Here is a 15,992-nt window from a genome sequence, read left to right on the forward strand (position 1 = left end):
CTGGCACATTAGGTGTGCTAAATACATGTTAGTTGATTGAGGGGATGAATTTCTGTGTAAGTTCCTCTGGTGTTTGTAGAGCCAGGTGGTTTTGAATGTATTTCTGATAAGGGCCTCCCCATTACTGGCAAAGAGAAGGTGATGTGACTGGCCTTGTTTGCTTCCACGAATCAACCAGAGAGGGAGGGTCCAGATGAGGGGCTCTGGGGCCTGTTCTCATCGAGCAAGCAATACTGTCCCCCAGACGACTGTTCTTGACCTAATCATATTTTACAGTCCTCCCTCCCTCACCCTGCAGGGGTGCTGAGAAAGCTACGTAAAGAGAAGATGCCTGGAAAATATAAACTTTGGTGTAGGTAAAGAGTAAAGTCTTAACCTTAAAGATCTATGTGTATCTCTTTTTTTAATCATCAGATTGGCTTTTTTTTTTTTAAAGCTTAATGATACCCAGTGCTGACACTCTCATACTCTGTTGGTGGGAATGTAAATTTGGCAACCTTTTTGAGGGAGTTATCTACCAAAATTAAGATGTCACGTACTATATAGTTAGAAATGTGAGACATATAGATATATAATGTTATATTATTATATGTAACTTTTTATCAAAAATACGTATACTTAAAAAAATTATATATATTTTCCAAAAGATTGCCAAGATGCATGAGCATGAGCAAAACAAGATCTTCTTTGCAGCCTTGTTCAAAATAAAGAAAACAACTTCGAAACTAAGTGTCCCGCCATAAAAGATTATTAAATACTTATAATAAAGCATACATTCAAAAACTACGCAATTATTTAAAAAATGAGATAGATTTGTATGTGCTGATATAAAAAGATCTCCAAGATATAGTATTAAAGGTTAAAAGCAAAGTGACAAGCAGAATGGACCCCTTCAGTGCAAACAAAAACCTGATGCATTTGTTTATGCATAACTTTTTTGTCTAGGATACACAAGAAAACGTTAATAATGATTACTTTCGGAATTGATGTGGGCGCAAATGGAGGGTGGCTTATTTTTCATGTATATTTCTTTCTACTGTTAGTTTTTTTAAAAATAAAACATTGACATAGGCTATTCAGATGTTGCAATAATGGAGTGTTTTCTTTTTCTTTTCTGTATTTTTAAATTCATAATAATCTCATACTTTAAAAATGTTTAAACACTTAATATTAATATACAAGGACATTAATTGCAGTTAATATTTGCAAAATATTGGAAATAGCCTAAGTGTCTAACAAGGGAATTTGCTAAATTATGGTACATTTTTGTATTGGATTTGTGCAATCCTTGAAATCATATTCTGGAGAACATTCGAGGGCATGGGGAAATACCTCTGATATATTCAAAAGAAAAAAATAAAGCCTTATAAAGCAGTGTGAATCTGATGCCTTTAAGCTAAGTACTAGTATCTAAGTCACACATCCCAGAGCATGCTGAAGGTTATTAACATTTTGTTGTATTTCAGATCAGAGAAGGGCTCACAAGATTTTTTCTTTCAAAAGTCCCATAGTGGTCAATTGGTATTTGTGCAACTTTATTTTCTCCATGAATCATTTGGATGGCTAGTTCAAGATTATTGGTGTAATTAAATCTTTAGTATCTTCTTTCTGATGCTTCTTGATGTAACTGCTGTATCCACCATCTCTACATCCCTTTTCTTTCCACCCAAACTAAGCCCTTCACAATGGGATGTACCTTCAGTCTGACTTAAACACTCAAGAACAATAGGACTTTGTGGAACAAGTTGCCAATCTCAAAACTGTGGATGTCAGTGGAAAGACCCAGGACATTTTTAGATGAGTTTTGGGGCCGGGGTGCTTGATAGGGTATAGGGAGCAACACAGCAAGTGGCTGCCTCCTAGTCACTTCTAAGAAGTGGGAAGATGTGCCTCTGCTACTTCTTTCCTCCTCTTCCTTCTGCCTCTGCTCCCCTCTCCTAACTCAGTGCAGTAGTCACGCTGAGAGAGGCAGGACCAATCATCCCAGTATTTTCTTGTTCCTACCTCACCTCAAATGCTGAAATACCAATCACAAAGATTCCTTACCCATTCCTATCTTGAACTCTCCACCAGTGAATCTCGGAACTGTCCAGCAGGTAGTACTCATCATTGCGTTGGAGAGTGAGTTCCTGCGGACCGTTTGCTTGGTAGTCATACAAGGCAATGACCAGGGTTTCTTCAGGTTCCTGAAGTGGTCGCTAGAGGAGGGAGACAGTAAAATTAAGAAAAGATATAGGAAGGACATAAACTGAAGAACACAGTCAGCAAGTTCCTGAGCCATAAGCTGCTCCTAGATCTATGCCAGGTCAACACACCAGTGCCTACAATCCATTGGGGTATTTGCTGAGACCATTTGCCGCCTTCTAGTTGACTTTCTGTATGAGTTATGATTATGGTGCTGACTATGACACAAAGACATCCAATACCTGGAATTCATTGCCCCTCTCATCCTACGTGGTAAATTCTGACCACAGTGAATTCCAAGCAGCCATATTCTTTCACTAAAGTCTGCTGGTTTCTCTACTCGCACCATGTCACACGTTGCACCTTCTCTGCCAAATGCATCACATTCCTGGTGAAGGTGATGCAATCATCACTAGATTATTCAGTCCATGCTTTTCTGATTTGATTTGTGGGTTTGTCCAGATCCACAAAATCGTAGACTATCAAAGCTAGAATGCCTTTGAGAGCTCCTTTAATCTACTCATTTGTTTCGAACGGGGAAAATGAGGCCAGGATGGTGAAATGGATGTGGCCAAATTTCACACTGGAATTGATCTTACTGCTTTCTCCACTATAGCGCATGGTCTCCTTTCTTCCTCTTTAGGCTCCTTTGCTTATGCCTCTACTTTGCAGTACCTTTCTTAAGATGAGATGCTGAGGACGCAAAGAAGGGACTGTAAGGCAAATGGTCTTAAGACTTCAGGACAGGCACACCTGCTGCAGCTTGGCAGATTTTGTGAGGGAGTAAATATGGGAAGAGATTGAGATTATTCGCTAGAACGAGATTTGGTGTCAAAAGTCAAAAGTTTTCTGAGTACACTGAAGCATTTGGCAGCATAAAAATACTAGAGTTAAAAAAAAAGGCTGTCACAAAGATGCAGTATGTCATCCCAGCTGAGCCCAGATTAGAATTTGAAGTCTGGATATCTGTAGAGCTTGTGAGGTGGTATATTGGGTAATACTGGGTCTATGGGCCTGAGGCTTCCACCCTAAGAGCTAATGGAAGAAGGAGTTTGTTCAAGGGCACCTGAAGATAAACGAGGGATATGGCATGGTGTTCATCTTGCTATAGGTCCAACTAACTGATGAATCCCCATGAAGAGAAAGTCAGCGCAGGGTTCACAAACCATGGTAGTATCTTTCCAGAGGGGGCATTTTGGAATCTACAGGGGTATTTTGAGTGTTACAAAGATTGAGGTATGCTACTAGCATTTAGTGGGAGAGGATGAAGACTGCAAAACTCTCTGCAGTATCCCACATCCTGTACAGATTCTGAATGTTCTGTTAGACATTCATGTGGTGAGAAATCTGCTTACAATAATAATTTACAGTAATACTCTGAGCCTAGAGGCTACCTCCACCCCATACAAAGTACTTGGTTTCCTAGGAATGGAACCACCTTTTCCACTGAAGGAAGATTTACACTTGGTTTAGTTCAGAACTTTACCAGGAGTTGTTCACCATTTTGGAAAATCATATCACAGATGGTAACAAATTCCTGTACCAGTTGCATCTGAGATGCCAGATCCCATGGGATTCCAGCTACAGGTGCAAGCAGTGGACTATTTCGTTCTGTCTTCCAGTGTAGCCATGCTACAATATTTATATAGAGGAACATATTATTTTGTGTAAATTATTCTTCTTTCCTTTTAAGTACTACGGTTAGAAAATTTATTGATTCTTTTAAAAAGTATGTGTTGATCTTTTTAAAAGTAAGTTGCATTATCTATGAATTTATTTTCATGATAACAAAAGGGGCTTTACAAGATATGTGCCATAAAAAGGGAGTATGAGGTCTGATAGGGTTGGGAACCACTAGATTAGAGAGAGAAAATGAAGGGGTGGCATTTGGAGGAACTGAGACTCTGTGCTCCAGAAAGGTTGTTGGGGGCCCAGGAGAGAAGCTAAGTTATGGAGGAGATAAACGGCCCATATCCTGGCCACTCTGCTTTAGGCCTCATAACAGCCCTGGTTCCCAAGAGCTCACCTGACCCTGGCTGAGAAAGGCCCTCCCAGAGAGCCCAGGTAGCAGTGGCAGGGAGAAAGGACACAGGCAGACACATTGCTGAGTGGCACCTCAGGAAGCCCTTCTGGGTTGACAAGGAGGGCCCTTGAAGGAAGGGCTGAGTTCCTGTGTATGCAGGGTGGCCAAGATTTGCTGAAATTTGGGCTTTAGTGTGAAATGTGCCCTCGTTTTCACCCACAGGCTAGAGAGACCTGGGATTGTCAGTTACTCTGATCATGGATATTCTTCATCCTGACCAAAAATAGCCACTCTCAACCCTCTGGAGGACTGACCCTATTCCACAGTTTCTCGTACAGAACATCAGGCCTGTTAGTTCAGATTGCATGAAAAATATAGCTTCTCTAGATGTCAACTCAAGATGCTGTCACTCACTAGAGGACAGAGTGTGAAGATGAAGGGCGAAATGAATTCAAGTGGCTCAAGGTAAGAAAGACATTGCAATGGATTTAGACATGTGGTTGAAACTGGAACAATGACTCCCAAAACCCTGTGGTCAGTGTGCTACAATGGTATCAACGCTGCTTCTCTAAAAAGTCTGAAAAGCCAAATGGCAGAGTCCAAGGAGAGATGCAAGAGAGATGGATGGACGGTCAGTGTTTTCTGGCTTTCACCTTTATGATAGTGAAAATAAGATATGAGCAAACCAGCTCAAGGTGCAGACGTATGGGTTTAGGTGGGACTGTGGGGGACCATCTGTAAGCCAGGGCAGCAGGATTCCGAACCACATCTTCAAGGACGATGATGAAATATTCTTTAGAAGATCAATGAAAGAAAAGGGAAAAGAGTTCATTTTCTGCTAGAGTTTAAATATACTTCTTTCTTGTCATTAGGGAGTGGGCTGAAGACAGATCTAAAAACCAGCCCGTGGTTTTGAATGATTTAGAACTTCTCGTATGGGGAGACTGACAGTTTTTGAAATGTCACCATATTGGTTGGAGAGAGATAAAAAGCAGAACTCATTCTTCAGGAAGAAGTATGAGGAAGCAGAATCAGTAGGTTCTGGAATAAAGAGAAAGCTCTCAAATATGGATATTGGTGTTAATATGACCATAAGGTGAGGCCTGATCTTTCTCCTATCTATTGTTTTTTGTCTTCTTAACAGAATGGCTTCCCCAGATTTGGCTCTATGCTGCCTAGATCTTGTAAATCAGTATACTAGACCAGTTGTCAAATTTGAGTGTGCCTCAAAATCACCTGGAGGTTTATTAAAATGCAGATTGCTGGACCTCTCTCCAAGAGTTTTGGATGTAGAGGTCTGAGGTGGGGGCTGATAACCTGCATTGGAGTTCTAACATGCTCACAGGTGTTGCTGATGCTGCTGGTCTATGGACCACACTCTGAGAACTGCCACTGGAGTTAAATACCACCACACTAAGACCTCTGCAGCCACCTAGCTTGACTACTAAGTGGCTGAATGGCCCTGGGAAAGCCTCAAAACCTCTCATGGGACTTGATTTCCCAAGCTTTAAAATGAGAACACAACTATAACTCCATTAAGTGGCTAGAACTGATAGCAAGTTTTGAAGTAGTGAAAGTATGACAGTGCTTTGAAAAATATAAAGTACTATCAAATGTATACTTCCAAAGTGCTTGTATGTCAAGGTGTAGAGTAAATCCACCATTTTATACAGATGTCGGCTGTTATTATACCCCAAAGTTGTTAGATGGCTGGATGCACAGTTTGATACCAGTAAGTATTTATGGAGTGAATAAACTAAGGTGAAGATTTAGCAGCTGATTGGTCCTTTTACATGGACAGACCCTTGAGAAATTTCAGGCCCAAGAAACCTGATTCAGTTGAGTTCAGCTGAATCATGACAGTCTGCTGTATTTGCCCAGCGTTTGAGAAATCTGGGCAGAAGGGGAAAATGCAAGCGGGCAGAAGCGAGTCAGGCAGCCTGCAGAGCTGTGGGCCCACCTGCGCCCAGGGCTTGAGCTCTCACTCACCCTGTTGTCTTCAGGAGTAGGAGGAAGAGGCTTCTTTGAAGCTGAAATGAGAAAAACAGAAAAAGAAAATGAGCCTGAAACTGCATGTGCCCAACAGACAATGAGCAGCCAGGGAGCTTTTCAGAGAAAAGGGGCCCCAAGGAGAACAGCAGAAAGAGATGATGAGACGTGGAGAAAGGAAAATTAGGCTTTTCAGAATCAGTATTTTATCTCTGTATGCCTGCTGGGTCCCGATTTCATCTTCTAGGAGACGTTAGAAACTTCTAGAAGTCAATATTCTGGGTCCCTCTTTCCGTATTCCCAGGAAAAGCCTAATCCAAAAGTTGCCGACAGAGGGGTTAGGCTGCGTTCTCTCCTGCAGGCATGAAGACTTCCATGAAGGCACCTACCACCTGCTAAACCCAGGAGTGGGAATTGGTGACTCAGGGGGACTCTGACTCACTGGCTTCCTGAGGCTGTTGTGTGCTTGAGGAGGTGGTGGATGAGATGAGAGGTCATCATGCTGCTTTTCGAGAGGACTGGAATCCACTTTTAGTTACCTTAAGGCCACTGAATATTTGTTCTTGCTGCCTCCTCCAAACAGCACATTGTAATGCCTTTCTCTCTCTCTTTCTGTGTCTCCTTGTCTCCCTCTCTATCTCTCCTCTCTCTCTTCCTCTTTCCTCCTTTGTCCTCTCTTTCTCTCCCTTTCCCTCTCTCCTTCCTTTCATGTCTTCATCTCTGTCTCTATTTCTTCTTTAAGGCACTGGAAAGGTCAGGCCTGGAATCAATGGACCAAAGTTGTGTGCCTGGGAGTGTGTGTGGCATGGAAGGCAGCACTTACTCTTCCACTCAATTCAAAGACTTCTTTAACAATTAGAGGTAAGAAGTGAATGGGTTCCATAAAATGGTGGTGAGCTCCTCATCTCTGCAGGAGGTTGACTTGAAGTTGGACACCCTGAGCTGGGGGTATGGTAAGAGGAGATTCACTCATTGGCACTAGAGCCTAGCCCCTGTGCTAACTCCTTCAGGAAGGACAGGGTGGGGTGTTGACTTAGGTATGAAACTGACAGAGAAGGATGACAGACATCATAGGAAGCATGGTTCCTATTCAGCATTCAACTTGGAACCAGGAGACTGGTGTTCTAACCCCAGCTCCACCACATACGAGCTGTGTGGTCCTGGGCCTCTTCCAGCCCTGAACATACTATGACGGGTCTCTCTTTATCCTTCCTCTGGTCCTGCTCTTCCCTTCCTTCCTCTCCCTCTGTGTGAAGTTGGTATGTGGTGACATCAGGGCCTGTTCTGGTTGCAGAAATGAGTGCTGCTGTGGGTTGGGTATGGCAGAGTATTTTTATTTAACCACGTCTGCTGCTTCCCAGACACACAAACACATGTACTGCTATGTCTTAGCTTCAGATTCTTCTGTCCACAAATAAGAAAGACTAGTAGACACAGTTGCCATTTATTGAGAGCTCAGTAAGTGGAAGCTGCTGTACTAAGAGTTTTCCACAACCCCATTGTTGCAACACAAAATCAGGACCATTAGCAGAGCAACTGGACAGGATCAGGCCCTGGGTTCACGTGGGGAGGAGCTCAGCATGACCAGCCCTCCCCAATTCTTGTTCTGATGAGTCATTCAGATGCTCCTCACACCTCAGTCATGTGTCTACGACTCAGTGGAGGGAAATACCGTGTACCCTGAAGAGGAACAGCTGTGACAAGCATGGTGAAAACTGCAAAATGGAAACAGATTCAACGAATTTGAGAATTGGAAGGGGGCTTAGACATTATTTCATCTTAGACCCCCTAAAACTTCCCCTACCATTTTAGAGATGAGGACATGCCATCCTGTTATTGTGGTAGATTCCATCCATATTAAACCTTCCATTTCTTTTTCATTAGACACTAGCCTTGGTGAATATGGTCAAGAGGGCTGATGCAGAAGATCACTGGCTTCTAAAACTAAGTAAATATTATTCTTCTGGGCCAAGGGACTGATAACCTTGAACTTTCTCTCCCAAGGTGGAGGGTGAGAAGCAGTGGTTTTTAAAGTGGTACTCAGAGGGGCTGTGACTCAGGAAGCCGCGGAAAACCCAGCCATGTGTTACATGTAGCACATCCGCCTTGGGTCGTCAATCTGAGGTATCAGGTTTTAGTGCAAAAAAGAAACTGACAGATGAGAAAAGTAACTAGGGTAAGAGGTTGAGAGGAGAGGGAAGTAAAGCAACATAAGCCACATGATCCATCATTCCTATTCAATGACAGCTTTGCAGAGCACTTCCTAGCTGTGTGACCTGGAGCATACTGAACTGCTCAAGGCCTTCTGTTTCCTCAACATCACACCATCTACCTCAGATGGTTGTGAGGAATGGGAGCATAACCCACATGTAAGTACATTAGAGTGGAGTTCTACTTCACTGGGGGTTCAAGTCCCAAGGTCATCGCACAAGATCAAGTCCAGTTGCACTCCAATCCCCAGGACCTGGGCCATTGACCTCAAAGGCCAAGAAACAATGTCTTTTGCATTTAGGCTGCAGCCTCCTTTTCTCTGAGGTTGTGGTGGTCAAGGGCAAGTTTGAAGGGGAGGAGGAGAGAAGCCACAGAGTAAAACAAGCAGTGTTTTTGGGTTTTACCTTCTTCTTCCTCCTAATGTACAGAGTTGAATTTGTGTAATCAAACACATGTGTGATGTGATGCCACAGGAATAAATAATATTATATACCTCCTAAGGCTGTCTCTACAATTTAAGATTTGAGTAGACCATGCCATTCAAATTTCCTAACTTGCAAATTATAGCAGTGCTTCTTAAACTTTATTCTGTCCACAAATCTTCTAGCGATCCTGTTAAAATACAAGTTCTGATCCAGTAGACCTGGGATAGAGCCAGAGAATTTGCATTTCTAGCTAGAAGCTAGATTTCTAGCTCCCAGGTGATGTTGATGCCGTTGGTTCAAGGACCACATTTTAAGTAGCAAGGAGCTATAAAGATACCTGCTTTGAGGTGAAAAAACCTCAACAGACTGGTGGTAGAGGTAGATGATTCCTCTTAGAAAATTCAGAAAATGTAGAATTTTGCAATCAATCTCTGATACCGCTGAGGATGGGAAGCTGAGAGCTTTTACTTCCTACTAGTGGGGGGACAGTCCTCTTACAAACAAGAAAGGGAATTCCCAGTCTCTTACCATTCTTGGTTGGATCGTATTGGGCACAGCCCACTGCAAGCTTCTCCAGCTGAGCGCAGCACCTCCACTTCCCATCCATCCAGAAATTAGGATGATACTTGGGCACCAAACTGTTATTATTCCTTGTTTCTGAAAGGGGTTGGCAAACCATTAAAAGAGTTATTTCCAGGTCAGTCTATCAGGGACCACCAGCTTTATAACTCCTTGAGAGGGGACCCTGCCGTGTGGGGTTGAATGAATATTACCCAGACTAAGTCAGAAAAATGGCCTTTTCTATGGGCATATACATTTATGGAGTAGTGTGTGTTAGATTTAGGCGTCAGCAGATGTGGGTTCTTATCTGGCTCTGTCTTGGGTTAGTTGTGTGTTCTTCAGTTGGGCAAAACCCTCATCTGAGCCTCAATTTCCCCACTGTGCAAAGAGGTCGTTAGACTGGATCAGTGGGCCCCACAAAAGTGCCTTAGGGGTAATGGGAAGACTGAGTAGGTGGGATTCCCACCCCTCCAACTCTCCCCACTTCACAGCTATTTTGCATTTATCCCTTCTAGATTTGTGACTTTAAAGTAAAATTTTGGTAGGCAAAATCTTTTTGCTGAAAAAAAAGTATAAAAAGCAGAGAACTAGACAGATCAATTCTAACGCTCCTTCTAGCTTTAGCATTCTATGAGTAAAGCCCCTTCACAGAGGGAGAAGGGCCAATGAACACAGTTGGGCCCTTTGATGATTTTTCACTTCAGTGTTTATTCTGTGCCCCGGGACTGCTATACTTGAGAGCACTTTCCAGTTTACCCAGCACTTGCCTGTCATATTCCATTTGAGACTCACAACAACCTTGGAAGAAGATAACACTGGTGTTTTTACTCTCATTTCAGATAGAGGCACTGTGGCTCCCAAGATTTCAAATGGCTTGCTTAGCCTTAGTCCTCATGGCTAGAGACAGATTAACATCTGCACCCAGTTCTCCTGCAAATCCAGGGCTTCAGGCTCAATAACAATAATAGTAATCCTGATTGAGCACTTTCTTCGGGTATTCTTTGAAATGTTTGACATGTCCTAATCATTTAATGCTCACAATAACCCTATGACTGACTATCAGTCAGAATTTATAGCTGAGGAAATGGAGACACTGGAAGGTCAAGGCATTTGCCCAAGGTCACACACTATTAATTGGCAGAGCTGGGATTTTCGCCTTAGCCTGGCTTCACGTTTCACCAACCCACACACTGTGCTGGTTCTAATTATGCCGTCAGGAAGGGGAGCCTTAAGAAATACCCTCACTGATGGTCTGAAAATCTTTAAAGCTAGCTAACATTATTGGGTTCCAGCTAGGGGCTGGGCTAGATCCGAGGGCTTCACCCCCAGCCGTTCCAGAGGCAGGCACTATTATTATTATTCCCTCCTCCTCCCCTTTTTTAATAGATGGGGAAACCGAAGCACAGGGCAGTTAAGGAGTTGCCCAATCACATATGGCTAGTAAGTGACAGAGCCGGGATTTAAACCCAGGTCATCTAACTCAAGGGCTGACACTCTTATTCTGCACACTCTGCCAGGAGTCAGCCAACTTGTTCATAAAGGGCCAGATGGTAAATATTTTAGGTTTTGCTCACCAGCAGGCAAAATAGATATATGATGTAGGCGCTTATATAACCCTTTAAAATGGAACCATTTAAAAATATAAGAACCATCCTTAGCTCAGAGCCTTACAAAAACAGGTGGCAGGCTGGGTTTGGCTGACCCTGCACTGTGCTGGTTGTTTCCTCTTGGGCCCGGGGAAAATAGTTGGAACCTTCCACCAACACCAAAAGGGAAAGATGTTTAACCATCAGCTGCCCTTTATTCTACTGTGGAACCCAAGCCTACTGGAGGATCAAGGGGTCTCAGGGACTCAATCGCACAGGAGATTACCTTCTTTAAGGGCCAGCACCCAGCGCTGCCGGCTCTCTCGGTCTGGAGCGAATACATACAGGAGGTAGTTGTCATGTACAACCTGCAGACACACACAGAGTCCAAGGTGAGCCGGGAGATGGATGATGGACAGCAGGCACATCTGGCTCACTGGGACGAGGCAGGGTCTCAGAGGTTCATGGTCAAAAGGGCAAACATTTGGGTGAGTAGGGGACCAGTGTCCCTTTCATCCAGATGTTTGGGTGCTGTGCAGACACAGGGTGAATTTCTACAGCTTAGGCTACTTGTCTCAGATTCCGTGTCACCAGTAAGCCATCATTAAATTGAAACAGCTGGAGAGAGTTCTCCACTTGACTAGACAGCACATTTATTTCTCATATTTTTCAGTGATTAAAAAAATCTTTCTGGAATGTGAAAGAGAAAGATATTAGATGACAAATATATCATCGAGATTTTTGAAACTTCTTATTTGAAATAATGTAAGACACTCAAAAAGTCCAAAAATAGTACAGAGTTCCTGTGTATATTTCACCCACCTTTCTTCACTGATAACATCTCATGTAACCATAGTACATTTTCAAAACCAGGAAATTGGCTTGGTCTAATAATATTACCTAACTACAGATCTTCTTTGAATTTCACCACTTTTTTCATGCACTCATTTAGAATTGGAATTTTAATGATGGGAAAATACATGTTATTCCCTTTGCTTTCAGTACCAAAAATTCCAACTCATAGAGATCACCTTTCTAGTAGGAAGAAAGTCCTTTTCTATGCCACACTAAAAGTGAAATATTTTCCCCTCAGATTAGCAAACGAAAATGGTACCCTAGAGGCCAGCCCTGTGGCTGAGTGGTTAAGTTCTCACGCTCCGCTTGGGGCGCCTGGGGTTTTGTTGGTTCGGATCCCGGGCACAGACGTGGCACCGCTTGTCAGGCCACCTGAGGTAGCGTCCCACATGCCACAACTAGAAGGACCCACAACTAAAATATACAGCTATGTACTGGGGGGGTTTGGGGAGAAAAAAGCAGAAAGAAAAAAAAAAGATTGGCAACAGTTGTTAGCTCAGGGCCAATCTTTAAAAAAAAAAAAAAAAAAAAGAAGAGTGTCACCATAGGATATGCAAGGGAATATCCACTCCTTCAGAGCCACAGATGCCAAGAGCGGTAGCAAGATTGAGACAATGTCATGACCTAAAGACTAAAGATACCCTCCACCAGCTCTGTCAAATAGAACTTCCTGCAGTGATGGAAATGTTGTATAATCTGTGCTGTCCAATATGGTAGCCACCTGTGGCTACTGAACATATGAAATGTTCATTCATTCAGTGTGGCTCAGTGTGACTCAGGAGCTGAGTTTTTAACATTGTTTTGCTTATGTTAATTTACATTTAAATTTAAACAGTAGAGGCTACTGTATCAGACTGCACAACTCAAAACAGTTCTCAGATTGTAAAATCTGAGTCTTTTTACCCCAGAAACTTGAAGTAATTTCTAACCAAGGATTATAATCTGTTGCCCCAAACCATAAGTAAACTGTACTTAAAGAACATTAGGCTTGGGCCCTTGGTAGTTTTTTCCCTCCCCCAAGAGCAATTAGGATCTTGAGGTAGGGAAAACATAAGGGAAAGGGGAAGGAGGAATGACAATTTTTTCGGGATTTTGTGCTTAATCTTTGTTGAATGAAAAAATGAATGTCGTTGATTGAAAGAATACAGCAGCTTTCTCATGGGATTGGCCAAGTTCTAACTGTAATCCAAAGTCACCCATTTTTGCTCTTCTCTTACAATGACTGAGGATTTCAATCACTGTCCAGGGAACAGGAACCAGTCCCCTCAGGCCTGACGGACTTACCTGAAATGGGTATTTATAGTGGCACGGGATGCTAATGTCACTTTTCACAATCTCCACACATTTGATTCGGGAGAGTTCAATGGAGCCCTTCAATGTGCGCTTCTTCTGTGGGGAGAAAAACCACACCCCATTTAAAGAAGAGAGAAGACAATATTTTTGTCTAGGTTGCTTCTAGAAATCCATTACTAGATAAGATCCCTTAGCTTTGTAAACCAACCCCCAAATATCCAGAAGCTACTTCTTGACCCTCAGTGTCCGAGAAGGACACTCTGAGAAGACTCCTAGGAGAAACATGCTCTTTGTATCATCTTCTTCGTGGCCACACATTGAGCCATGGCATCTTATATCCCAGTGACCTTGTGACAAATAGCAGCATGTGCAAAACTTGTAGCTGGGATGAGAAGTGCAATCGATGGGAAACCAACCACACGTGTGCCAGTTTTCTCTGTTTTGTGCCTATCCATGGCCTTATTAGCATAGTAATTGAGCTCAGGCCTGACCTGGATGGTAACCTATACCTTTGGTGGCACCTTCTTCTCTACATTTGGGTTCTCCATGTTCCTTATGGTTATCCACTGTCCCACCGTGACACCTTGTAGGACATTCCTGACTCTGCCTATAACCGTCCCTTCTCCACATCCCCAGTAAATCTTATCAGCCCCATGTCTCATTCCCTTGCATGTTTGTTAGATGTATTTCCTTGATAGCTAATTCACGTGATGGTCTTTGTGATTTATAATGATGCTACATGTTATCCATTTCTAAGGGTTCTTGTCCTTGAGAGTCAATTCCAGGGAATGTTACCCAATGGGACTATCAGGGGTTCCAAGGAAGGCTAATTAGGGAAAAGCTTTTGGAAAGCAGAAGCCTTTCACAGGTGCCTAGAATTAGGCTTCCAATGAGAATAGAGGGTTTAATTCAGCTATGGAACCAGGGGCAAAACACTTCATTACGCCTTATCCCTTAGAAAGAGGTAGCAAATGGTGGGGAATTGGGCACAATGTTGGAAAGGTCTAGGTTCAAAGTTGGGCTCTAGTCTAACTAGCTCTGTGACCTTGGGCAATTCATCTAATCTTCCTGAACTTTGATCTCCAATCTGATAAATGAGGATAATAATGCCTACCTTTCAAAGGTTGATTGGAGAATAAAATGGGAATATGTAAAAAAAATTACCTGGCTTATAACAGGTGCTCTCAACAAAGGGTATCCTCCCAATTAAAGAGGTTAAGGAAGTCCTAACTGTGGCAAGAGAGTTGTGATACATGAGTGCACTTAGTTGGTATTCAGGAAGCCAAGATGTCATCAAATTCTCCAGAAGTGAGCTCAGTCTTTACTTTCTATTTTTTCATACCCAGCCTGGTTTCTGGCCTTTGCTGTCATAGCTGAGGCACAGAACTCAGATGAAAAAAGTCAAGATGTGAGAAGGACCCCCTGTCAAATAAAGAGAAACTTTGTGTTCTTTTTAAAAATTTTCTTTCTAAAAACGACTTTATTCTCTTTTTTTTTTTTTTTTTTAGGAAGATTAGCCCTGAGCTGACATCTGCCGCCAATCCTCCTCTTTTTGCTGAGGAAGACTGGCCCCTGAGCTAACATCCGTGACTATCTTCTTCTACTTTATATGTGGGACGCCTGCCACAGCATGGCCTGACAAGTGGTGTGTAGGTCCGTACCCGGGATCTGAACCGGCAAATCCCAGGCTGATGAAGCAGAATGTGTGAACTTAACTGCTGCACCACCAAGCCATCCGCACAACTTTATTCATTTTTGAAAGTAAAAAATCTGTCCATGTTCCTTGTCACAAATCAAACAATATGGCGATGTATGAAGAAAATATTTATAGTGTCTCATTATCCTACTCTTCTCCACAACTCTTAGGTAGCCAAGGTTAACCATCTGGAATGCATTTGTCTTTTCCACACACATTTATAGGATATATATACAACAAAAATGAGCATCTGCTCCGCAGAGTGGTCCACAACTTGCTTTTGTAATCTAACGATGGAGTAAGAGGTCCAGTCTTCCCTTAAAAACCTCTGAAAACATGTGCCCTTTGGACTCAAACTATCTTCTCATTTAGAGTCTCCCACAGCTGGAATACACGCCCTGATCCTGCCCATAATCATAGTCTTTGGAACGGTTAGTCTGTTTTTCAAAAACACAAGAGCACAAGAGAGCTGCCTTTCAGCAACCATCTGCTGCTGCGGGTAAACAGGCAGTCTGAGCTTTGAGGTTATCTTGTTTTCCAACCTCTGTTGGGTTATTTCCTTAGTAGTGTACACAGCAAAATGCAACAAAAGGCTCATGGCAGTAACATGAGAACTCCGTCTGCAGACATTTTTGTCCTTGGAACTCACTAAGTCCTGCACTCCCGGAGAGTAGAGACCAGGACATCAGTCACCGTATCCCCAAGGCCTATCTCAGTGGCTGGCCCACAAGAGGTGCTTACTTAGGATGATATGAATGAAAGGCACCAAGTTGGAACACTGTTTGAACAATCTCAATCAGATTTAAGGCTAATACATTGAACCATTCAGGAAAATATTTATTGAGGGCCAGCTGTAGCTGTCTCAGCTGTGTGAAGCAGGAAATAGAGAGCTGAACACAAAAGACTTTCTCATGGAGCTCACGGTCTCTTTGGAAGGCAGACACTATAAAAAAGTGCTCTAAAGAGATTAGAACACGTTAATGTGATCAACTTGTGGTCAGAGCAGGCCTCCCTGGAGAGAGGGCATCTGAGAAGAGATCAGAAAGTTGAAAAAAGAGCCAGACATGAGAAGCTCTGGGGGAATGAGAATCCTAGGTGGAGCGACTAGCAAGAGCAAATGCCCTGGGGTAGAAGTGTTCTGGATAAGTATCGCCTGTTAATAGCCTGAG

General features: G+C 42.9%; 1 protein-coding gene across 2 annotated transcripts in view; it reads right to left on the minus strand.

Annotated features, from left to right (window-relative positions):
* The window catches only part of ITK (IL2 inducible T cell kinase), a 66,380-nt gene that overhangs the window by 30,805 nt on the left and 19,583 nt on the right, over positions 1–15,992 (minus strand). For both annotated transcript variants that reach the window (XM_008514945.2, XM_008514935.2), the window contains exons 2-6: positions 13,119–13,223; positions 11,266–11,347; positions 9,361–9,489; positions 6,197–6,237; positions 2,047–2,198 (exon numbers count right to left, since the gene is read on the minus strand). In XM_008514945.2, coding sequence (XP_008513167.1) covers positions 2,047–2,198; positions 6,197–6,237; positions 9,361–9,489; positions 11,266–11,347; positions 13,119–13,223 — 509 coding nt within the window. The remainder of the gene's footprint in view (positions 1–2,046; positions 2,199–6,196; positions 6,238–9,360; positions 9,490–11,265; positions 11,348–13,118; positions 13,224–15,992) is intronic.

This window comes from Equus przewalskii, chromosome 13, assembly GCF_037783145.1.
Source record: "Equus przewalskii isolate Varuska chromosome 13, EquPr2, whole genome shotgun sequence".
Classification (NCBI taxonomy): domain Eukaryota; kingdom Metazoa; phylum Chordata; class Mammalia; order Perissodactyla; family Equidae; genus Equus; species Equus przewalskii.